The sequence below is a fragment of the Solanum lycopersicum genome, chromosome 5, assembly GCF_036512215.1.
Source record: "Solanum lycopersicum chromosome 5, SLM_r2.1".
Taxonomy (NCBI): domain Eukaryota; kingdom Viridiplantae; phylum Streptophyta; class Magnoliopsida; order Solanales; family Solanaceae; genus Solanum; species Solanum lycopersicum.
The window spans coordinates 59771531-59798881 of NC_090804.1; the positions used below are offsets into that span (position 1 = coordinate 59771531).

General features: G+C 35.0%; 1 protein-coding gene across 1 annotated transcript; it reads right to left on the reverse strand.

Annotated features, from left to right (window-relative positions):
* Nucleotides 1-2209: 2209 nt before the first annotated feature.
* On the reverse strand, nucleotides 2210-7462 carry LOC101262723 (ATP-dependent helicase rhp16-like). The gene is made up of 15 exons (XM_019213998.3): nucleotides 6810-7462; nucleotides 6529-6776; nucleotides 6135-6257; nucleotides 5973-6046; nucleotides 5689-5749; nucleotides 5445-5591; nucleotides 5273-5358; nucleotides 4918-4987; nucleotides 4252-4377; nucleotides 3523-3741; nucleotides 3249-3353; nucleotides 3003-3155; nucleotides 2693-2781; nucleotides 2542-2622; nucleotides 2210-2419 (listed from the first exon to the last, which is right to left on the reverse strand). Exons 1-15 carry the CDS (start codon nucleotides 7261-7263, stop codon nucleotides 2347-2349), a joined length of 2109 nt encoding a protein of 702 aa, XP_019069543.3. The 5' UTR covers nucleotides 7264-7462; the 3' UTR covers nucleotides 2210-2346.
* Between the last annotated feature and the right edge of the window lie 19889 nt (nucleotides 7463-27351).

Genomic DNA, 27351 nt, shown 5'->3' on the forward strand with positions numbered 1-27351 from the left:
AAAAAGAATAAATGAATTTGTTTTAAGGAAAGAGTCTAAAGAAGCAAAGATCTTGAATTAAAGAAGGAGTCTTACTTGAAGTAGAACTCTATGTCAAAAGAATTCAAGTGATTGGGGAGTTCAAAGAGAACAATAAATCTATGAAGAATTGTGCTCAAATAGAGGTGAAGTTATCTGTAATACTCGTGCACTTTTAGAGCTAAAGGGCATTTGGAAAATTGACTTCACAAGCTCTATGAGTAAGCTGAATGAACACATTGAAGAACCAGGTCCTATCACAACGTTTATATATTAGGAGGATTTCATCGAGTAGTAGTATAGATGTATCTTTACTTTAATGTGTTATAAACTAAATAAGGAATGTTGCCTTCAAGTTGAGATAACTCGTATATTTGGGAACACATACCTTGGAAGGTTTGTGTTGATGTTAGGGAATTATTGTTCGTAATTCTATAGGTTGCATAGGCTTGTAATCTGTTTTGTCTTGAGACTTAGTGATATACTGAAGCTCACGTTAAATCTTGTAGACGTAAAGGTCGTGATGTATCACACCTTTTTAAGGCAGGTGTTTTTCACGTAAAATATTATGTTTTACTTATTGTTCTTACTACTTTGTTGGAACACATTAGGCAAATTTTTTACACTTAGGAGAAAAGTTAGAGTAAGTAAATTGCTAAGTCATGCAGACTATTATAACGTCACTTTCACAAACACTCTATTTCTTTTCACATCAAAACATTACCATATAAGAGAAATGAGATGATGTTTGCATATGTCTAATAGTCGTTAAGAGAACATGTATATACTCAATTCCGTAATGTAGATAGCTAGGACCCATGGGGGACTCGCAAAGTTTATATATCGTAGACGACATAACTATACTAGGAAATGCCCTTTATGATCAACATACTATATCAATAATCCTTTACAAGTCAATATCCTAGTTGACCCTTTACCAAAATTTAACCTTTTATTTCATCAATATCAATCTGATACATGAAATATAAATGCCAATTAAAAACAACAATCCATATATTGGATTCAAATCCTCGGTACAGATAATCAAAAGCAACTCAGAACAATCAGCAAGGCAAGAACGACAATGATAAAATAATCAAAATGATTGACAACACAATCATTTTTACCAATGCTACAACTAGAAATCAAGTTCACCTAGTCATATAACACAATCAGTACTAGCATAAATGCTCGTCATCTCATTTATATAGGACATCCATCATCCATTGCCTATTTACATAGTCAATTAATACACTAACACTCTGAAAGAATCAAAGAAAGTTTCAGTTTGCCTTAAATGCCTGAAAAGTCAATTCATGGCCTTGCCCTTTCATAGAGCATATGAACAGTCTCAATCTAGTCTAAGACATTATTTAGACTATTTGTAGACACTCATATTGCTATACTTTTATCACCGGCCAAATAAGTTAACCCCAAACTCCAAAGGGAAAACTGATTTTAATTACAATTTAGATTACCCATAGTGCGAACTCAAATCTCAAAAACAGATTTCTTAATTTTAGCTATTAATTTTTAGTTTCATGTTCTTACTTAATTCTGAACGATGGAATAATCAACAAATAAAAGACTGGATAAAAATATTGGTTTACCCATAGTATAATGTACCTCAAATGAGAATTTTCATTTTAAAAATGGAGTCTTTATTACCTCCAAATCAAAGTATTACAATATCTAGATGTCGAGTGAAATTCCTCAATTTCCTGTGATAAAAATCACTGAGCTTTTACCACAATCAAACATGGTTTGAAATTTAATACAATGTTCTGGCATAAAAAAATTAATCTTTTTTTTTGTAATTTTTTGTCGTTAAAGTAGAAAAATCTGGTATCCAAAAAGTCTGCCCCAACACCTTTTTGCAACAAACAATTTAGTTTTCACTAAAAAGGCCGTAATATCCTTATACGATCTTCGAAATGCAACGATTTATTTTTACTATGTGTCCTAAATAACGATATGGATATCTTCATTTAATTGAAACTCAATATCATGTTTGGATTCCCAAGGAGATGAAGTCTCAGAATAAATTTTCGATCTCTATAATTAAAAATGGATCTGTTGATCGTCACGTTTTAATGCTTAAACAAAAGACAAAGCACCCGAAATGTTCACAATTCATCCGAGACTCGTTGAAATTAAATCAAAATTTGCGGACAAGTCCAAACTCATCATATAAGCATGTCAACACTTTCAGATCATATATATTTGAACTAGTCAAGTCAACTCTAAACTTTAAATTTAACTGCACTGCAACTTGTTCGTCCGAAACATCCAGAACCTCCAAGACACAGTAACTGAACAAAAATTGATTTAGGTTACAAATAAGAACTTCAAGTCTGCCTCTGTTAATTCCTCCAATGCCTCCGAAGCACCACCAACCGTCCTACAAAAAAATCAATATTTGGCAATCAGCACACCAGAGAGAGAAGGGGGGAACGTCAAAGTAGAGGAGGAAAATTCAAAGAACACATATGCAACTAGCACAATGAACTTGGAGGAACTTACCCTTCAAAAAGTAGTTTTTTCTTCTCTTGCAACTCTAAGATCCTCTCCTCGATTGTATTCTCAATCACAAATCTCACAATCCTAGAAATGATAAAAATAAGAATAAGCTATCTTTATTGGTATAGTTAGTCGAAGAAATACAATCACACACCTTGTGGGTTTAAACTGCCCTATTCGATGGATTCTATCTTCAGCTTGCCTCTCCACAGCAGCATTCCACCAAGGATCCATCAAAAAAACCTATTAAAGTGCAAAAGGAGAGTGTAACTTCAAGAAAAGTAGTCTGGGTCATTCAACGATATATTATTAGTTCAAAATGTGTTTGTTCTTTAGGTGCACCGAGATGAAGTGAAAACATCCCAAACAAAAAAATAGTTTTAACCTAAAGAGATGAAGGAATCCAACATAGATTCAAGAAATGAAGAATATTTATTGACAAAGAGAGGAAAGGAAATCCTTACGTGTGATGCCACTGTAAGATTCAGGGAAAGACCTCCGGCTTTCAAACTCATGAGAAATATAATGCAATCTGGATCACTGGTAAATCTTGTAATTGCAGAACCTCTTGCAGTGATAGTCATGGATCCATCTAATTGAACACAATTAATACCCGACTGCCAAATGCACACAAGAAATGTTTCTTTGTTAAGACTACTGAGTGAAACAATAGGGGTAGTTGTGAAGGGGATAACGAAGACATGTCTTACCTTCTGTAGAGAATAGTGTATCAGATCCAAAAATGATGTGAATTGGCTGAAGACTATTGCCTTTGCGGAACCTTCTCTTTCAATCATGAACCTTATTTCTTCTCTCTTGATCCAATGAAACAAGCAATGAGAATACTTATAAGTTTCCACTCAATTAAGTGGGGGTGGTATTTGATGCAACATTTTCAAATGGTAAGCAAAACTTTAAACCAAACCAAACTATAAAGCTAAGGTAAAATAAGATATAGTTTTTGATTGAAAAGTAATTGTTTACCAACGCTTCTATTTTTGTGCTTGTCTGAAAATTATCAAGGCAAATTCTGTTCAATATACTCGAGGACCTAAATCCTTTGATTGTTGCTTTAGTTTTCTGATCATTTGCTGTGAAATCCACTGTAATTGATTTAAAACATGAAGGGCATGAAAGTTGTTCCACAATTGCAGAAATGTTTATTAGACATGACTTGCAAAAGACATGTGTGCAAGAATTAACCTGCAATAGTCAAAAGAGGTGCACATTTTTATAGGAGAGTCATTTTACGTTTCAAATGACAACATAATAGTAATGAATTCATAGAATTTTATAGGAGAGTCAGTTTAAGTTTCATATGATAACATAATAGTAATGACTTCATAGAATATTTCTTAGGTTTTCAAGAGATGAGGTACGAGAATTGAAATCATCAACTCCACGAGTTTAATTAAAGTTGTTATAGTGTTAAAAGGCATTTTAAAACGTATTTCTAGTAAAAAGAAAAAGAGTGGTCTTTCTTATGGTGCTGAAAAAGAATTTTTAGAAAGACATCTTAGATGTAAATGTTGAAACTATGTGAACATTAAGATGAAATATCCATCACATAATATATGAAATATTAATGTAGTGTGAGTAGGAAATCCATCAAATTCAATTTTAGTGATGTATCAAGTTTCGTGAGTGAACTTTTTCCTTTGTTTTATACTTTCTATTTCTTTTCTTAGGGAAGTGGAAGAGTATGCAACTCACGATTGGATCTTTTGCTGGATCATGACATAAACCACATGTTTGTTCAACATAGCCAACATTAGTTGTTCTTCCACTTCTAGCCAAAGAAGAACTTGAGCATTCCACAAGGTAAGGATGATCGACGGCCTGTAGACAAATAAAAGATAAGACGTGTGAGTATACCATTCAATTAACGAAGAAGAAAGGAGGCAAAGCAAGGATTTCTTTTTTCTTTCAAAGTGAGAAAGGGAAAGAAAATGAATCGAAAATTAATCAAATATAAGAAAATGTTTCATAGTTATTACATAGATCATAGAAAGTCAAATTGCTTGCTTTAGTAAAAGAAGTCTGAACAATTTTTTTTAGGCTCAAGGAAGAATATATATAAGGAAAAAGCAAGCCAAGAAATTACTGAAGGAATTATTATCTCTGAGTTCTAAAATATTGCAAGATTAAAACAATTAACAACATTAAATATTTCATCTCCACAGTTTAATAATTTTACCACAATATGTGTTGAAGAACTGAAATATTTCTTGTTAAGAAAAAAATTACATTAGATCTGATCCATACTTTGAAGGTTAACAATGAACTACAACAAAGAATTTTATTCACGACGAATACCAAATTCAAGAAGCAACCAATACATTATAAAAAACAAGTCAGTTGAAAGCAAGATACCAATACCTGCCGCATGCGTGTGAGTAGATTAAAAATGTTAACATAGTTATTCATCAATGTACCAGCTTGAATGTACCTGTGCCAAAATACATCAGGAAGAAACAACATAGTGATGAGAAAATTAATAGTACACTCCTAGTGTTGATTATTTTCCATGAAAACCCATGTAAAATTAATTTCCAAGAAAGGAATGTCTGTATGCTTTCGGATGACTTAACATATAGAAATTAGATGAAACATATTCCATGAAAAAGCATTTATTACACCATGAGTATCTAATGGAGAGAAAAAATAGGCCAAGATTAATTTCAAACAAGCAAGGATAGAGTTTCATAAGCATATACAAAACTAAATTACATACATATTGAATTGTGCCCGACTTTCATCCCACAATGATCTGTAATACTCTTCTTCCTTAACATCGAAACAATCTTTGCGCAAGGTAACCTAAATAAGAAAGTAAGTAACATGCTAAAGAGGATAGAAAACAATTAATAACACAAGCATTATGTTAATGTGAAAATAAAACTTACGATCTTTAGAGGAAGTCCAAGATCAGCAGCCCTTCCCTTTTTAGTACGTCTTAGCATTATGGTTTTTAAAATTTTGTGTTTCAACAGAATCATCGCATCTCTACCAAACCCATGATTCCCTTGAGATTGTATGGGTGATGCAATATACTAGAACATAAGATGTATCAACATCACCGTGAAGCAACAATATTATTTATCACAACTAATGAAATGCATCAAAATAAATAGCAATTTGATAACTTACTCTATTCCACCAGCAAAAGTGTCGAAAAGATTGGTGGTGGCAATGTGGACACTCGAATGAGCTAAAATAAACACAAACACAAAAGGGAGAAAATAAGAGATTTCAAAAAGGTGAAAAATAAGAAGATGCTCAAGGAAGAAAGATTTCAACTGTCATTGAAATAGTAATATCTCGGGTGAAAATGAACAAATATAACATAGTAAAATGAAAACAAATCCTCAACTATATGTTTCTCTATTTAACCAAGTTAGGTGCAAATATAAAAAAGAAACTTTTAAGTCTACCTATTGTTGAGAGCTCTGCAATCACAATCTTCGCAGAAGTAGTACGAGTAAGGAATAATTTGTAAGAAATGGACCTGTCCAAAAGTAAGGATGTATTTAGATCAGAGAATGAATATGTGAATTATGTTAGCCCCCAAAAAAGATTAATCACAAGAAACATACAAGTGAGTACAACTCTCCTACACGGTTCTGTAGGGGAGTACCACTTAAGGCCCACTTATAAGAAGATTCTAGCGAAAGAATAGCTCTTGTAGTGTTGCTGTGTATATTTTTCACACAATGGGCCTGAGCAACAAAAGTAGAGTCCGTTAGAAAACTGTGGATAAAGGGTTTGTCCGATGAAACTTACAAATGTGAACTTTTAATAGACTTCTCTGTAAAAAATATCATATACAACATTAGCCCTAACTACCCATGATGGCAGAGTGGTTTGTCATGTTTATACAACCTTACCCCTACCTTGTGAAGGTAGAGAGGTTTTTTTAGGTAGACCTTCAGCTTAAGTAAAACGTATCAAGAAAAACCAAATATGTGGGTCAAGTAATGCAATGATCACCTCATCCAAAATAATACGATTCCAATTTATAGAGTGCAAAATCATGATATTTTTCCTGTACTCAGTCTCCACTATTGAGTAGGTAGTGATAACAAAATCATATTCCGCGAATCTGCCAATATTTTTCTCCCTGTTGGCACCATGATATACAAAAATTGCGTTGCTTACTTTTGTAGTGAAGCGTTCAATCTCGTTGACCCACTGAATCACAGCAACAACTGGACAAATAACAAGGGTTCCTTTCACTGCTTGAAGAATACAGGGGGCAGGTGAGAGCAAACCGGAATCTGAAATTGCTTGCCCTATTCCACGTTTAGCTAGCACAAGAGCTATGGCTTGAACAGTCTTCCCCATCCCCATATCATCTGCAAGAATGCCGCCTCTAACTATAGATTCTTCTTGCTTCAAAGCCCAAGCCAACCATTCTTTCTGATACCTTAGCAAGGGTATGATCAAATCAGATGGCTGCTCAGCAGTTTCAGTCATAAACTCATTCTGACTATTGAAGTCTAGATAAAGTGCATGGTTTTCTTCCATCCACCTATCGTTCTCTTCTTCCCATTTTTGCCACATCAATAAAATGTCACCACCATTTCCTACATCATTTATTACACCATCTTGTTCTACCTGCTCTTCTTTTATTTTAATACTGCATTCACCCTTTGTTATATTGGGACAAACTGCTTCCGCAGTTAAATCAGTGTCAACAAATCCACCTACTTGGGCTTCATTCATCAAATTATCAGCTTCATCTGCATAGATGGTTATACCAATAATCACATAATAACCGTGTGCATTAACTATTCAATGCACATCCATATTTGACTGCATGAACTTTTATTTTAGGTTAGCCAATAACTATCATATATCGGCAAAAAGAAAGTCCCAACATGCTAATAAAATGTCACTGTAGTTGCAACAATTAAAAAGGACAAAATTGAAGGCAGGATATAAAAATAACTCCATCCTCATCAAAGCTCCTAATTTGGAAGCTTTGTTCTCCTAATTTCACAATCCACATTTAAGTGGAACCACATCATTTACATTTATCTACAACATATAGTGGATATACATATGACACATGCCTTATCAAAGAAATACTTCATCACCCACAAAAACAATAATGAAAAAGACACTTTAGTACAACAAATTGTCCCACTTGTTTCTAAGGATGGGAACAAACTTGCAATATTCCTATTAGGAAATATCATATTCTCTAATAATACTCGCAAACCTTATTTAATGATCTTATATTTTTCGTTCTATTTATACAAGTTTAGTCCTCGATACAAGAACGATTTTTTAGCTTCATATTTTCTATTCTAGTATTTAGTGTTCTCTTTATTTGTTGTTCAACTTCTTCATGTTTGATGAGTAAATTCAACCATCACTCCATTTGGATTGATCTTATATTTGTTCGATTCATCTTAAACCTAGCTAAGGATAGGGAAGAGTGTCCATGGTCATATAAGGAGCTCCCATGCATCTATTAAAGGGATAATGTGAGACTCTCATCACTAATAATATATGTTCAATCAATCAACCCATTTATTCTTTAATAAAAACAAATAGTAAGTTACAAAGATTTTCTATCAGTACTCCGGTGTTGCGCGCGCCTTGACTATCTCTCGGCACATGTTATGTCCATTCAATACAAGTACCAAGAAACTCTATCACGAGATTTGGGAATAATGCACTTAGTCTAATTTCATTTAATATTTGAACCAAGGACGTCACACATTTGACTTCTAAATAATCCCACTATGGGTAGGATAAATGAACTTTTGGCACAGAAGTGATTTTTATGAATCGATAATACTTTTTTTTATATAGAATTATTTTTTTACCGTAAAAAACATGAAAAAATTGTGAATTCCACCATTACAAAACACCCTAAAAATCCCATTTTACTCACGTAATCTGTAAGATTCAAGAAAAACAAATGCAAATTCACATCAAATAAACAACTTGTATGATCACAAATAGAAACACCAGGAAAATAAAATAGATTAGTAAAAGAAAGACTTTTCAAGCAAACCTTCGGTTGAAGATGAGGAAGGATGAGAATGGATCCTCATTTTGTACACAATTACTAGTGGAGATTTGCAGAAAAAACAAACAACAATTGTGAAGAAAGAGAGAGTCTCAGTGTGGTGAGAGACAATGAGTAGGATTGTGGGAGAGGAGACCAATTTATATGTGCAGTTGACAAACTTAAATTATATTGGATTTGACACACTTAACTTATATTGGATTTTAGTAATCAATAGTTGACCAATTTTTAAGTTGAGAGTGATTAAGCCTTATGAAAGGACTTACCTTATATTTGATATTTGTTTTAAGATTAAAAAAAAAACAAATCTATTTACAAGTTTTGTGATAGTAGATAACAAGACAATGATGCTATTGGCATGTCATATATAGGCTTTTAAATTTATGACTAACATGCTGCACATTGATATGTTTTATGTTATTGTTGTACATATGATTTTTAAAAAACGTTTTTAGGAATAAAATGGAAAACACTTGCAATATTGAAATGCACGTGTTTGTCGGAATTGAAATATATAGTTGAACTAATCAATTAGAACAACCACCATACTTATTCTATAATTGCGAGGTTTTATATTTGAAAGTTAGATTACGATTATACCCTTCCACAGTTAATTGACTATTATGATTGTCACGTACCGACTCCTCAAGTCATGGACACCTACTATTACCCACCAGCACGTATGTCAACCCTAACTCAGAATGACATTATTGAGTATAGTGGTACATCAATAGAAATAAAATTATAGCAATTAAATAAGACAGAGGCGGAAGCAAACCAAAAACTTTATACATGAAGATAATTTCCTCCAAAAACCTAGAAGTTGTAGCGCTATCTAATATTGAAGTACCAATCACAAAAGTGGACCAGGAAAGTCATTTCAAAGGAAAAATACAGGATAACATAAATACATAAGGATACAGGCTGATCGAAGGTGCCAAATGCGCACCCACATCTCTAATCTTAAAAGTTGTTGAAGATGACACAAAGAATCACAACAGATAGTTGTTACCAGGACCATCATACAAAATAGATGTAGAGTGTAGCATGAGTACCAAAATAAAGGTACTCAGTAGGCATCAACGGTCGAAAAAGCAAGAAACGTAAAGACAATAAGAAAAGATACAATCTAAACACAAATAGATGTCCAAATGGATATGAAAGAAAGCACACGAGTATACCGAAAGAAAATCTAAGTATATCTAAACTAAAAAGAACTGAACCTCATAAGCCTAGAAGATACACTTGAGAACACAATTTGTAAGACCCTATATTCATAAAATCACCCAATGCAGATTTCTAGAAGTTGCAAGTGCAACCCACGATAGCCACCCACGAACCATAGGGTAACCCACGGCCCGTGCTATAGGATTGTTGTCTAACCCTTCCAAGGCTCAGCCCTAGAAAATTTATGTAAGTTTCGACCCACATACCATGGTCCATGGATCAACCCCCAAATTCAGCCTCATTTGTGACTGACAGTTGACCAACATGGACTTTCATTTGACGATCCATCAGTCATGTCCATCAGTGACCCCGACAATAGTTAAGTTAGGGGTCTTTTGGTCTTTTCCTTATGTGTACAACCCCTCAACTACGTCATTTAAGCTCTAAACTACTTAGTTTTGGTCATTTTTAGCCTAGAGACATAACTAGAACTTTCCTAAGACAGATCATTCTTTAAAACATAGAAAAATTATAGCATAACAGAAAAAAGAGGTTAAGAACCCTAGTGCAAGAATAGAACAAGGTTTCATGAGTTCTAGTCCCGAAATTAAATTTTTTAATGGAATTTGTCACTTGGTATGTGAGATTTCACTATGGGTTCTTTTAACTCATTAGGTCCCTATATTCCAGTCAGAATATATATTCCCTTAATATTATCCAGACTTAAGGTTTCTTGAATGTTAGAATGATTAGGTTTTAGTTGTTCAAATGATCCGTATGATCCTAAATTCAATATCATTTTTCCCTAATTAATGAATAAACTCCGAACCCTCTGTTTTTCTTTTTAGTTCATGAATTACACATGTTAGGACACTTAAATCAGAACCCTAGCTCTCTCTCTCTCTCTCTCTCTCTCTGTATATATATATATATATATATATATATATATACTGAAAATCCTTGTGTCAGTGGTTCAAATCCACTTCTAAGCAGGCGAAAGGTCCAAACCGTAGCCAGGAGTGGGCCGGATTGAGAAATGAAAAATGAAAGAGTAAGCAAAAAAATGTGAGCTCTCCTGCACTTTACGGACAGCTTTTTGGCGGTAGGGTTTGGGTGCTTGAGGCAAATTAAAAAAAAGCGGTTTATTACTCGGATTGGTTCTCGCATCGCTCCAAAAGGATAGGCGAGTTTGGTTTGAGTGTTCATCGATCGGGTGGATCTATATGCTTCGGGGTGGTGAGACGAGGTGTAGCCAGTCTGGTCAACGCATCTGTTTTGGGTACAGAGGGCCATTGGTTTGAATCCTTTCTCTCTCTCTCTCTCTCACACACACACGAATATATATATATATATATATATATATATATATATATATATATATATATGTTCTTCCGTTCCCCAAAACCCACTTCAGCTTTCAAGATTGGGTTGGTGTTCCGATAGGCGAGAGCTGTGAAGCCAGATCGTACTAAAGACAATGAAAAAATTTGGAAAATGATAGATTTCCAAAAAATAAGTAAAAGCAGTATTGAAAGACATTCCTATATTAAATAGGACGAGCTTTTTCACGAAGAAAGTTTCGCGCCCAACTGCTTGTATATCGATCGGAAAGAAGCAGCTAGAAACTCTATCAGTGGTTCTTCCTTCCTATCCCATATATCTATAAGAGTTGCTTGATTCACCCTCATTTTTAATAGGAGTGTGATTCCGGGGCAGGGATCACAAACGGGAATCTAAATAGAAAAGAAGGCTAAGGTCCACATAAAAAGTAACTAAAACTTTATGACTGAAATGTTCTACTACTGGATAGCTTAAACTACTGACATGCAAAATAAAAATGTAATATTAATATACTGATAATAATGCATACAAAATTAACTTATATATTTTCAGTATATTAATATTATATTTTTAGTTTGCATGTCAATATTTTGAGCTATCCAGTATTACAACATTTCAGTCATAAGGTTTTAATTACTTTTTCAATCGGGAGAATCTTAATACAATGTAGACTAGGGTTAGTGACCCTCAAGTCCCAGAACTACATGCCTCGTAAGATAAGTCCCCTCTGTTGGGCATTACATTTTAGGTCTCACGACAACATGCCTCTAGTAGGGTATATTCTGTCCTCTCGATGGGGCGTATACATCGGACTACACATTTAACTCATGTGGTTTAATGTCGTTTATTAGTATCTCACTTATAGTCCAGTTAGACTTTATTGCATTGACCATGTTATGAGTATAGCTTCATTTTTAGTCTTAACATGTTATAAACTTGTTCATTATATTCAATTTAGCCATGTTCTGATTATATAATTGTTTTATCGCTCGTTTCACTTATATGTTTTGTTCAATTTTACTCTATCATGTATGCTCAATACATTTCAAGTACTAACATATACTCTACGCTACATCTTTTCTTGATGTAGGTTCAGGCCCCCATTATTTAGATCAAGCATAGTTTGATTCTCGATCTTCAGTTCGGCATCACTGGTGAGTCCTCATTCTTTGAGGACTAGTAGCATGAATATCTTCTTTTTTTAGTTTTAGTTTTAGTTTTCTAGATTTAGTTGGGGCCTGTCCCAACACTTCTAGTCAGTTATAGGTTATTTTCATACATAGATAGTTTTATCTTAGTGTTAGAGCTTCATTTTTCATTTGTATTCAAACTCGCTGTTTTATTTTATTCAGATAATTTATGGATATGCCCCATCATCTTAGATTTTCATATGATTTAGCTACCATACAATATTTATTTGTTTAGTTTGATTTTGTATGCTTATGATTTTTTAGTAGAGTTAGATTGAGGTCACTCATGATCCTAGGAACTGTGTTTGCATTCAAGGGTAGCCTCGAGGCCTGACAAATTCTGTATCAGAGAACTAAGTTTAAGAGTCCTAAGATGTTTAAAAAGTCGCACTAAGTATAGTCATTTTCATGGGTATGAACTACACCACATCTAATGAGAAGGATACTACGAGGTGTTTTAGGAAGAACTTCAATTCTTTGTAACTTTAATCGTGCTTAAGGTATGACCTTATTCCTCGCTTTGACTCATCGTTTTTTGTTTCACATCATTGCTCCTTGTAGAGCATATGAAAGGAATGTGAATGCTAGAAATTCAAATGCTGCCCCTCCAATACTAGATCATGAAGTTTTGAATACTGAATTTCAAAACCTTATCTAGTTGTTGGCTCAAAGTGTGACCAAATAGAACAATTATCAAGTTTCACTTTCGGCAAATGCTAATATTGGGTTAGCTGCAAATGGAGTTCGTCATTTTGTTAGGATGAATCTTCCTGAATTCTTAGGATTGCAAAATGATGAGGATCCCAAAAATTTCATTGATGAGGTGAAAAAGATATTTGGAGTGATGCATGTAATTAGGAATGATAGAGATGAGTTGGCATCTTACCAACTTAAGGATGTAGCTCATATCTGGAATACTTAGTGGAAAGAGAATAGGGGTGAAGATACAACTCCTATTACTTGGGGATGCCTTAGTGAGACTTTTCTGGACGGGTTCTTACCAAGAAGGTTGAGGGAGGAAAAAGCTTAGTAGTTTATGAACTTATGAATTTGAGGCAGGGTTCTATGACGGTCCAAGAATATGGACTCAATTTCACCCAACTCTCCATGTATGGTCCTCACATGCTTGCTGATTCCAAGGCTCAAATGAACAAGTTGATGTATGGGGTCTCTGATCTTGTGAGAACATGATGCAGGAAGGCCATGTTCCGTGAAGATATGAACATTTTTAGCCTCATGACTTATGCTCAATAGGTTGAGGGTGATAAGCTTAGGGAACAATATAAGGAGAATAAGAAGGGTAGGACACACACTTGTGATTGCTCTCAACAAAAATCAGGTGGCAGAAATTGGTTGCAGTTGAAGTAGAATTCTTCAGCTCGAACATCTTCATCAACTAGTGCTCAATCCTCTAAGTTTCGAAATCATAAAATGGTAGGGGATCAGGATCTAAGTTTGAAGGGAGTGTTTCATGCATCAGAACCTACCGAACTTGTCATAAATGTGGTAAGAACCATCCGGAAAAGTTCCTTGCAGGAAAGAAGAATGCTTTGGGTATGGTTAGTCTGGTCACAAGTTGAAACATTGTCCCTCTAAATAGGGTCAAAGAGGCAATAATAGTAGATACCAGTCCACAACTTCAGCAGCACAAACAGGACGCCCGACTCAGCCGGGTAACTTATCTGGTACAAGTGGCGCTCAGTGCCAAAACAGGTTTTATGTTTTTCAGGATTGCCAAGATCAAGAATTCTCTAGATGTAGTCACTGGTATGTTACGAGTCTTTGACATAGATGTTTATGCTTTATTATATCAAGGGGATACTTTCATTTCCAACTTCTTATATAATAGAAAAATTTTCAGTGTTAGTCCAGACACTCTCTCAGGATCCTTCTCAATCCTATTCTAGTCAGTGAATGAGTTATAACAAGACGGGTGTACAAAAATTATCCTATCTAAGTCTCCATAAAGTCACCTTAGCAGATCTTGTAGAGTTAGAAATAGTATACTTCAATGTTATTCTAGGCATGGATTGGTTAAATTCATGTTATGCCTAATCTATTGTACAATTAGGATTGTTCATTTTGCAGTTTCCAAATGAACAAATCTCAGAATGGAAGGGTAGTAGATTAGTGCCTATATGTTGATTCATTTCTTACCTTAAGGCCACAAAAATGATTTCTAAGGGGTATCTCTATATTCTAGTTTGGGTTATATATTTAATATCTGAAACCCATCTCTTAAGTCAATTCTAGTAGTCAATGAGTTCCTAAAAGTGTTTACAAAAGATCTTTTCGGTGTTTCCCCAAAATAGAAAATGACTTTGTAATTGATCTTCTTCTAGATACCCTGCCTATTTCTATTCCTACTTGCATAATGGATCCAGCTGAGCTTAAGAAATTGAAAGAGCTATTGAAAGAGCTTCTGGATAAGGGATTCATCGAACCTAGTATTTCCCCATAGGGTGAACTAGTGTTGTTCGTGAAAAAGAAATATGGATCTCTCAGAATGTGCATCGATTATAGACAGTTGAATAAGTCACAATCAAGAATAAGTATCCCATCTAAAGGATTGATGACTTGTTTGAACAATTATGGGGTGCTAGTCATTTATCAAAGATATACCTCAGATACAATTATCATTAACTCAGAGTTAGAGATAAGGACATTCCAAAGACATCTTTCATGACTCGGTGTGCTCATTTTGAATTTGTAGTTATGTCATTTGGAATAACCAATGCTCCTAGAGCTTTCATGGATTTGATGAACATAGTGTTCAAGTAGTATTTAGACTTGTTTGTTATCGTCTTTATTGATTATATACTCATTTACTCTAGGAATAAGGAAGAATATGTGAATCATTTGAGAGTTGTAAAACTCTCAAAGATCACCAGTTCTTCGCTAATTTTAGCAAATGCGAGTTTTGGTTACAGTTTGTTGCTTTTTTTGGTCATATTGTGTCTAGCAAAGGGATCCAAGTGGATTCTCAAAAAATAAAAGCAGTGAAACAATGGCCTAGACCTACCTCTCCGTTAGATATTAGGAGTTTCTTGGGTCAAAAAGGTTACTACAGAAGGTTCATTCAATGATTTTATCCATAGTCTCTCCACTGACTAAGTTGACGCAAAAGAAGGTCAAGTTTAACTTATTAGATGATTGGGAGAAAAACTTTGCATTATTGAAAACTAGGTTGAATATAGGTCCTTTTTTGACTCTACCAGAAGGGTCAGACGTTTATATGATCTATTGTGATGCATCTAGATTCAGCCTAGGTCATGTGTTGATGCAGCGAGGTAAGATTTTTAGTTTATGCTTCTAGACAACTTAAGGTTCATGAGAAGAGATATCAAACTCATAACCTCGAGCTTGAAACATTTGTGTCTACACTTATTATTTTGAGACACTACTTGTATAGTGTTCATGTGGATATGTTCACAAACCATTGGATCCTTCCATATGTATTCACCCAAAAAGAGTTGAATCTCTGCTAGAGGAGATGATTTGAGTTCCTCAAGGATTATGATATGAGTATGCATTATGATCCGGGTAAGGCCGATGAAGTAGAAAAAGCTCTTAGCAGGCTAAATATGGGTAGTGTAGCACATGTTGAGGAAGAGAGAAAAGAACTACCAAAAAATGTTCACATGCTTGCTTGCTTAGGATTGCACTTTATGAGCATATCAAATGATTTTGTAACAGTTCAGAATGGGTCACAATCTTCTTTGGTATAAGAATATCAGATGGTTGTGTAATAGTTCAGAATGGATCACAATTTTCTTTTGTAGTAGAGGTTAAATACGGACAAGACACTGATCCGATATTGCTCCAACTTTAGGGTGTTTTTCATGAGTAGAGAGTTGAGGTTTTCTTCCAAAAGGGAAGATGGTGTGTTATTCTACCAGGGTCGATTATGTGTTCCTAAGATGGGTGAGTGAGACAGTAGATTCTTCCAGAAGTCTATAACTCAAAATGTTCTATTCATTGGGCGCCACTAAGATGTACCATGATATGCGGGAAGTTTTTCGGTGGAATGACATTTAAAAAGATATAGCATATTTTGTGGCCAAGTGCCCCAATGGTCAACAAGTCAGCTAGAACACTAGAAATCAAGAGCTATGACTCAAGATATCAACATTACTACTTGGAAGTTGGAAGTGACAAACATGTACTTTATCACAAGTTTAACTCATACTCGCAAACAACATGACTCCATTTGGATTATTTCTGACAAACTTACTAAGTCTGCTCGATTTTTTATTGTTTAGACCATATAGTAGGCGGATAACTACATTTTAAGATTTACATTAATGAGATAGTCAGATCTCTTTCGGGAGGGACTTTGGGAAGATCTTCTAGAAATACTTCTAGAAACTCACAAACTACTGGAACTGACTCAAGAGTTAGGCTTTCAAGGCTAGAATCCTTAACCTAAACTAGATGATAGAGATAACCCTTAGATATCATCTTTCTGGACTTATGGTAAGAAATAAACTGACTCTTCCATTCTAAGATTTGTTCGTCTAGAAACTGAAAACGAACAATCCTAGTTCTACAATCGACTGAGGCATAACCTGAGTGTAACCAATACATGCCTAGAATGACATCAAAGTCTAACATTTCTAACTCTACTGCTGAGGTGAATTTTTGAGAGACTATGACAGGGAAATTTCTGTATACCCGTCTAGTTATAATTGGGTCACCGAATGAGTAGAGACTGATAAAGGTTCTAAGAGAGTTTCTGACTAACACTAAATCAGACTACTATAGTGAGTTACAAAAGACAAAGTCATGTCCGTTGTATGAGTGAACCATATGTGAGTCACATCCTTAATTTTGTTGGATGCCAATCTCACCTATAAATAGCAATTACTGATATCACACCAAATATTTTCTTGACCTTGTAAATGAACTTTTGTGGGTCCTTACCAACTTGTGAACTTGAAAACATAGGCGGATTAATCCTAACGAAATCAAAATATCTGGCTGCCGCTAATCGATCATTTCTATTAGAAGGAACTCAAACCTGCTGATTGTTCTTGTTGTTCATACTCAGAGCCAAAAGCTGAATTGACATTCTGAAACTCTGCATTTGAACTTCCTTATCTAGTATTAGAGGAACTGTTTTAGCATTGCGTGCATTAGAATTCCATACCTAAGATCTATGAGAAGGCATGATCTGAAACGTGGAATGTCACGTTTTATTGGAATAAGATCATACCTTACCCACGATAGAAGTAACAAGAAAGTGAAGTTTTTTAAAAACTATATAGCCTCCCTCTCATTAGATGTTGCACACCCATGAAAAGGACTCTACTTAGTGCGGCGTTTCAGACATCCTAGAACTATTTAACCTAGTTCTGTAATAGCAAGTTTTGTCACGTCCCGAGCTACACCTGAGACGCAGATACGAAACCTACGACCACAAGTAATCCCAAGCTAACCCTGCTGGCATGATCATGAGCATACTAAAGATAATAAATTGATGCTGAAACTAAATCATAATTTATAATGAAAAGATAGGGAATACCCAATGCTAAATATGAGATATATGAAAATTGATGAGTTTAATACAATGAAGTTACTAACTCAACAATAAGCTGAAACTAACTATGTATGAAATAAGCCTCTAAACTAGACTAGAAATACTGGGACAAGCCCCAGCTAAATCTAGCAAAAACTTAAATTAAATGACTAACGAATGAATTGATACTCATACCTGTTGTCCCCAAAGAATGAGGACTCACCACTAACTCTATTGAACTGGAGATCGAAAATCAATCTATGGGTGATCTGGATGCGGGGAACCTAAACCTACACCACGAGAAGATGTAGCGCATGTATGTATCAGTATTTGAAAGGTACTGAGCATGTAGGATAGAGTAATAAATAAAACATAATTGAACAAGCATAAAAGCAAGTATAATAATCTTACATGATAAATTGAATTCTGAGCTAACTAGATGCAATGACCAATTTATAACATGCTTAAACTGAATACTGAATATACTGCTAAATGGTCAATACAGAGAGTCTGACTGAATGGTGGGAGCTACTAATAACCGATTATAAAATCACAAAGGCTAAATGTGGAGTCCGGTGTATAAGCCCCATCAAGAAAACCTAACATACCCTGCCAAAAGTATAAAGGCATGTTGGCGTAATCACTAAACTGATTTCCCACAGAGAGGACTTACAACCTACTTGGATAGTAGTTCCGGAACTATTGGGTACGCTAAACCCTAGTCCAACTCGGTATTATGCTACTCCTAATGAATTCGATAAATTTACTGATTAATACTGAGTTTCTGTAAATACTTGATAACTCGAAACTGATCATGCAAACTGAGAAAGCAACATTTAATCTGGTAATTATGCATTTATAACTGAGGCATGTATATCTAAATTGTCTGAAATATGTGACCTAGCATGTGTAATTCAAGAACTAAAGAAATACATAGCTAGGATTTTGAAATTCACGCGATAATCTGAGTTATAACATGATAATCTGATTTGGAACATAAAACTAATAGATTCATAAAGTTCTCTTGAAGTTCTAGAAATCCTAGATCTAATCATGATTTGGGAATCAAGAATATGACTGAAAACTAGGGACCTAATGGGTGAAACGAACCCATTTGTGAAATCCCACATATCTGGTGATGAAATCCATGGAAAAATACTTAGGTTTCAGGGAAGGAACTGCTAAAGCTTATTATTTAGGGTAAAAATGACGTAATATAGGGTTTACACAGAGTGGGAAAGGTCAAAAAGACCCTTAGGAAAGTTGTTGTCGGACCAAACGACGGCCAGGACTGATTGATGCCCCGTCGTTGAGTCCGTCGACTGGGCTTGTTTGACAGACCTTTAGAAAAATTAACATAACTTTTTACTCGGATGTTGGATTTTAGCAAGGTCGGTGACTATGGAAAGGTTATTCAATTAGCTATATCTGGGTAGGTCATGGGACACGTAATTCGTTTTGTGCTAAGAGTTATGACTATTTGAAGTTTACCCAACTGCATTTCTTCTTAACTATCTGCAAATTTTCCACCTACGGACCATTCTGGTCATCCCTAGCTCTTGTAAGAGAGTGGATGAAGAGATACTTCATCGACGATCACGGGCTACGGACTCTCATCTGACCTACGGATCGTATGTCCGTCCGTCGTCCAAGACTTAACCAATTTTTCTAGGCTAAAATTTTTGGGAGTTTTTGATCCCATCGACGATTGTGCAGGATAGAACGTGGTTCAGGATACGGTCTGTTGATGCCACCATTGGTATCACCTGTAGATTTTTCTAAAATAATTTTGTGTCTACTTTTGCTACGTGGTGTTACAGAAAGTGTCTCCCATGAAAGGGGTGATTAAATTATGCAAGAAAGGGAAGCTTAGCCCCTGATATGTACGCCCTTAAAAAATCATTAAAAGGGTAGGTAAAGTGTCTTATGATTTTGTGTTGTCAACTAAACTAGCAGTAGTGCATTTACATTTCGTTGTTGAAGAAGTGAGTGGGTGATCAAATATCTATTGTACCTTTAGAAAGTGTGGTGTGAAGGATAGTCTCACTTATTAAGAGGTACCAGTTGAAATCCTTCATCCTCAGGTTTGAAGGTTGAGAAACAAAGAAGTCTCTTCAGTCAAGGTTTTGTAGAGGAGGCAGTCCATAAAATGGGCTACTTGGGAAGCCAAAGAAACCATAAAGGCCAAGTATTCTCATCACTTTCCTTCCGATTCAACTCCAACTTGAGGTAATAGTTCATTTTCACTTTTTCAATCGTTCATGCACATTTTCAATCTTACTATCATGTTCCTTCAGGTTTTACTACAATTTTCAGCTTATTTGCATATTCTTGGAACTTAATTCAGTTAGACATTAGTTTCTAGTGTATAGTACTAGGGGTTGCAGCTCTCTCCCACCATTTCATCTAGTTAGTCTTCAATAAACGATGAATGATCTCAAAGAGGAGATAATGTAACACCTCATCTATAAAAACAAACCCCAATGTAGATTTCCAAAAGTTGCAGGTGCAACCCACAGTTGCCACCCATAGACCGTAGAGTGACCCACGTCTCGAGCTGGTAGTCACTGGTTTGCATTTGCAACCATCCCCAGATTCAGTCCCATAAAATTTGATTAAGTGTCGACCTATTGCAAAACCCATTGACCATACTTCAGATCACAGACCATGATCTGTTTCCATGGATGAAAACCACATTTCAGCCTCCAATAACGGTTGATGGTTGACCACATAGACTGTCAGTCGATCGATGGTCCATCGATGACCCAACAACATTTTAGTCAAGGTCTTTTCCTCCCGACAACAGTTTAGTCAGGGTCTTTTAGTCTTTTTCTTTTGCGTTTGACCCCTAAATTACATTATATAAGCCCTAACTACGTGGTTTTGGTATATTTTAACCTAGAAGTATAACTAGAACTTACCTAAGTGAAATCATTCTTCAACCCTGGAAAAAGGTTAGGAATCCTAGTTCAAGAATGCAACAAGGTTCCATGAGTTCCAACCCCGTAATCAAAAATTTCTCAGTAGAATTCATGACCAAGTATGTGGAATTTTATTAGAGGGTTCCTTTCACCGATAAGGTACCATGATTTCAGACAGAATCTTGATTCCGTTATATTATCTAGAGTTAGGGTTTCTTGAATGTAAAAATTATTAGCTTTTAGCTGTTGGAATGATCCAAATCTTATTATCGTGAATTCAATATTGTTTCTCCTGATTCATGCATAAGCACAAAACCCTACCTAAGTATTTCTTTTAGTTCATGAATTGCACATGTTAGTCCAGTTAATTGACTTATATATATAACATGCCTCAATTTTTAATGCATTATAATCAGTATGTTATATATATATATATATATATATATATATATATATATATATATATATATATATATATATATGTGTGTGTGTGTGTGTGTGTGTGTGTGTAATAAATACAAGCATGAAAAGAAAAGAGTCACTTACACAAATGAAGAAAAAAGGGAAAATAGCAAGGTGAAAGAATATGAGAAGTTGCGCGAAATAAAATGATAAAAAGTGGTATCATTAACCGATATGTCAAGGAAGGCAAAAATTCACTAAACTATACCTAAATATACCCTACCTGACCCTGAGCCTATGTTACAAGCTAAGAAAATCCTATCGTAATCCTAAGAGTTGTATGGCGAACTTAAAGCATTGAAAATAAGGGCAAGCCTATGACAATATGTATGAATGAGTTGTGAATTTTTCCTGAGAGTAAGTGTTGAAAAGTAATCCTTGTACTCAAAATGAAATCATTGTGTGAAAAATGAGGATGTTGTTTTGAAGTGAGGACACTAGTTGCGATACCGAAAAATATTAGCACCTTTGTGAAAAATTGAAAAGGATAGATTTCAGTGCGTGGTGAGTCTGTGTCATGGTCTAATTTCACATAATTCAGGTCTAATAGTGATAACATGCATAAATATGATGAGACTGATCGGGATTGATAGAAAAATGATCGCGAAAGCTAAAATATAGATACTATTGTACAAAGATTTTGTAGTGAGTCATAGTGCCTCGCTGGAGGACAAACAACAAATTTAAGTTGAGGGTGTTGATATACCGTGGTTTCACGGTATTTTTAATGATTTTTCTTTAACTTTAGTGAGTTTCCAAAAGCCTTTTTATATTGATTTTTATGTAAGTTTTTCTTTATTTGTAGGAAATCTGACCAAAGATGAATGCTGATGTTTTTGAGCGAGAAATGTAGAAGAGACCACCTACGTAGCCTATGAGGGTCCGTTGAGCCTGTGACAGTCCATAGGTGGCATCTGTAGAGAAGCTGCTGAAGGAATATGGGGAAGTCTGACCTAGTGTGGGATTACAGCAGTTTATAACGGACCTTCATAGCCACGACAGTCCGTCCAGCTGGTTCGTCGTAATGATCAGAGAATAGTCCCAGTACCCAATTTCCAAGAATTTTTAAGTGTTATGGAATGGAGACCCTCGAAGGACATTCGTGATAGGAACGGTCTGTTATACCTGCCGTAGAGGCTAATGAAGAGAGCAGCAGAATAATTTGTGAAGTATGGGACGACGGAGGCCATGACGGCCCGTCGTGACCACGACGGTCCTTCACGAGGTCTGTTGACCCAGCTTTCTTTTGACAGATTTTTCAGTAATTAGAATCCCTCTTTTATTAGGTTTGTTTTTATTATAAATAGTTCGAAAAACCTCACTTTGGGGGTTAGACTCTTTGTTAGTAGACTTTTTGATATTAAAACTTTTTTCTTTTTACACTTTTTTTGGAATTGATTGTTGGTGATTTTGTTGATTAATCAAGTGAATTTCTAGATATTACTCTTTCTCAACAAAATAAGTGCATGCATTCTTATATTAAATATATGAACATTGTGATTATGACTATGGGTAACTAAACTCCATCAGGGTGAATAATGAGGTAAAATCTAACTAAAATAACAATTCCAGAATAGTGTCTTGCATGTATTGATAATTTTTTCGTTTAAAGTCTCTTTAACGGATGGCCAACGTTGGAACTCGCCTTAATGCTACTTGTCGGACCAAGAAGGTAGATAATAGGAAAAGAATTATCAACATAGATTTAGTGTATACTATCTAATAGGGTAGTGTCGATTGGTACGAGGTAATAACTTAGTCAAATAGCGAATACAATGCTTAATATGAGGTAAAGGTAAGGGTTAGTATAGCAACCCACGTAGCCGGACCAAGGTGCGGAGTGAAATTTTCTAGATGTCGGACCAAGGATTTTGAAATACATAACTTATCACTTTGCATTCAAGATACTAGGAAAGAATTGTTATAGTTTGAATTATTAAGTCAGAAACTTGTGGGGAACACTTAAACCTAAGTTACTTTTATTAATTGATTAAACTCCGAGATTTGAATCTGTAAGTTGGTTACTTTAATTTAGTTAGTTATTTTCATTAATTTAGAAATAAAAACCCCCCTTTTATTGTCTGTTTTTTTCTAAGGAAATAATTGACTAAATAATAGTAATAATAGATTAAAGTTAAGTTTGAACTATTTTCCTCGTGGGAACGATCACAACCTCATTTGTTGGGTTCTTTACTTGATACGACCACTTTACTTCTTATTTGAGAAGTAACTTTGAGCGTATCAGTACCTTGTTGGTACCCTTACCTACAATTGTATCTACCCACCAAAGTAGGTGAAGTTTTCTAGTATCAGCTATCTCTTTATGAATACAAAAATCAAATATACACCTAAAAAGTAATTCTCTAAGACCCATCTCTATAGAACGAATTGAGCAAAACAAGGATAATCAATCTAACATGCTATGTAGCTTTCTGCTTATAAAATGTGGTGTACAGCACTTTTATAAACAATATTCTACAAGACACGGCTTGAAGAATCCTTAGGATATGATGTTGTTCTATTACCAATTTTGTTACCAGCCAAACTCAAGTGGCACAACTAGCACCTAATTCCAAAACGTGGGCCTGAGTCGGGCCTTCTAAACCATTTTCTAATAGCCCATAGAAACAACACATATCAAAGAAAACAAGCGATTCTATCTCGAAATAAATATAATTTTTTTGGTCAGAACGGCCCCTATCAATAACTCTATAGAAGATTTCACTACTTCAACAATTCATGTAAAAAAAACAGCTAGCACATAAATTTTGTTCTGGCTTTGGAGGCCACCATGATATCTAAAAAAATGTAAACACTATATGGGCTGTCAAAGACCATCTCCACAGAGAATCTAAGAAATGCTATGTACCAAGAAAATAAACCAAACTTGAGCCAACCAACAAAATAGGCCAACATGGACAATAACGTGGCTATACAACTCAATACACTAGTTTGCAATCCCCTAAGAGTAGTACATCTTGGTCGGGATAAGGCCCCGACCTACCAAATAAATATATACAATAAAAACCAACAAACCTTTAGACTGTGGCATATCTGGAGGAAAGGGACAAGCTAATGTATTAGAAGTTAACTTATGCTGCCAAGAAGGTCTATCGAGTCATCAACCAGGACGTGCAGACATGAATACAACATCCCAAGCAATAGGGAATCAATACAAAATAATGTATTGAGTATGAAAGTCAACGAACTAAATGAGAAGGTAAGATAATAAACTAAAAGTAATCATGTAAGGAAATCAACAATAAGGTAAGTACACTGACCTGCTATTGAATTTAAGCATAAAAAATAATTAATCAACAACCCACCCAAGCTCCCATAAGCGTGGCAGATACAAACAAAAAACAGACCACCAACCTAGACCCCCATAATCCTAGAAGGTACCAAATCAATCTATATACCCCTATGGGTAGCCCGTTGTGTGTGTATGAAGTTACATAGACCTCTTAGGAAACATAGCCCCATAGGCAATTTACATTCCTCATAGGAATCAAAATAGACCTATAGGAAGCACATATCCCTCTTTGGCATCAAGATATCCATGTAGGCATATATGACCCTCTTTGGCATCAACATAGCCCCCTAGGTAACACATAGCCCTTTTGGCGTCAATATAGCCTTGTAGGCAACACAACCCTATTACGAAATAATATAATCCTCTTTGCCAACATCATATCCCCCGTAGACAGTTCATAACTCAACAACTAACCACAATAGATCCAAGGGCAATAACAAACAATTAAATAGGCTAAAGGCGTGCAATTTAGCTATATACCATCTATATGAATAGTCTCTACGTTGTTCCAGATATAGGGCGTTATTAAAAGATTATTAGTCCTAAAAAGGAGGTCTTATAATCACTTAAGCAAACAACCACTCACAATGTAATCTACGAGATCACCAACAATAACAACCCTATTATATCACTTGTAAATTTAGCCTGCTAGATTAACTAAAACCTAGCCAAGCCCATATAAGCTTGGCAAGTACAAACTACCAACATGACCACCTACCTAGGATCCCATAATCCTATAAGGTGCAAAATTTATATATATACCCATATATGTAGCCCTTTGTCTGTGTAGAATGTCACATTTCCCTCTTAAGTAACAACATAACCCCTTATGCGGTTCACATCCCTTTGAGGAATCAATATAGCCCAATAGGGCACATAACCCTTTTCATCATCAATATAGCCTCGTAGGCAAAACATGAACCTCTTTGGAATCAATATAGCCATGTAGGCAACACATAGTCTTCTTAAGCAATAACATACTCCTCTTTAAATAAAAAATTTGATGCATTGAAAACTAGACTTGTAGACCGTTGATTTGGTACCTTATAAGCCTCATAAAGTTTCATATATGGGAGAAATTATACACACATATGACCCAAATTTCAGAGAAAACTTTAAAAGAAACTTATGATAACTTTTGCCAACTTTCATTGTACTGCTCACTAACTTCAAAATATGAGATATGACATATGAGCACTTAAAATATGACATACAAAATAATTATTAATTTGTTAATATTTCCTTCCACGAATGTGAAGGTTGATGTTGACATTATGAATGTGCAGGTGTTACACCTATTGTCCTGCCACGAGCCTACACCCAGGGCGAGACTAGCACTCGAAGACCATCAATGGTACCAAGCGAACCCTTGGTCTAACTTACTTACTCAACGGAAGACTTAAAACACAATAATCAAAATAAAGAACTTGTGAAATAAATCGAGGATGTCTTAAAAGAAACATGCGACTGGCAAAAATGGATACTCAAGTCTCATAACAAAACATCTAAAAGACAAAGCTAAAAGACTCATAACTAACTGTCTAACTATTTATGAAGATTCTAAAAAAACAAAGATTAATATTGGGAGAAACCTCACAACATCATAATTAACTGAAAATAAACTGCAACCAATAAAAAGAGTCCTCCGAAATGCAAAGAGGCTCTCCAGCAGATTCTGAACTTCTCACTAGATCAACAAAGCGATGGAGGTCGATCCTAGTTATATTTGTCTTCATCATAAGACGATGCATGCCAACTAGAATCAGTAGATTGAATGTACGAGTATGCGAGTTGGAACACGAAACACAAATATAGACTTGAAAGGAAATATGAAGAACTTACTTAGATCAATATAAAACAACTTAAAACAAGTGCAATATAAAGAAAAAGTTATTTAAAACATGATCTCAACTCTGTATGTATGCAAATATACAATATAACCTCTGAGGTTTAGGTAAAAATACAAATAGATTGTATATTTATATAATAAAATGAATTTCTGCGGGAGTTTCTCTAACCGACAACCGTCACGTAAGAGTTATAGTGAAGATACAACATTTTTCCTCATGCTGACAGGGCCTTCTTATACCGTGCCATGAGTATAAAACCTGAACTACTAAGTGGATCCACTAGTCTATGCTAAAATGAACTAAAGGAATAATCTAAAAAGTATGACCCTTTTCTAACCATGGTGGCTACATGGTTTATAGGGTTTGTGAGTTGTCTGAACTCTCCCCCATATCGGTGCTCGATAATACTTCTAAAAATATTATTATATTGGATTTTATGTTTTTTAAAACATACTTCCTTCAGTGATTTGAGATTAGTGCTCAAAAACTTAGCTCAAAGGATACCTTGGAAATTAAAGTTTCTCCTCTTGCTTTATTATGAAAACATACATTTTTTTTTTGAAAACTAGCTCAAAGACTTTTTGGAAATCTTGGTTGTTTCCGTTCTTATTTAAATGTGAAAACATTTTAAAATCTCCTTTTAACACATAGTTCCCATATATTTCTTTGAAGAAGTGAAGTTTTAAGCCTTAAAACAGAGTTAAAAACATTTGTGAAAGACTTCTGAAAACTTTAAGAACTTATCTTGACTTAGCTCTTAACTTCTTCACATGACTCTTAACTTCTTGTTGTGACTCTTAACTTCTTAGCATGACTCTTAACTTCTTGTTGTGACTCTTAACTTCTTCACTTGACTCTTAACTTTCCTTGAATTGAATTATGAATTCAATGGTTGTGATTTATGATAAGAATGATCTCATGATGTATAGAAATAATTTAGATAGCTATACATAAGAAAATATCAAAAACTCAATATTTTAGGGTGGGTCTTCCGCACGCGAAGAGACA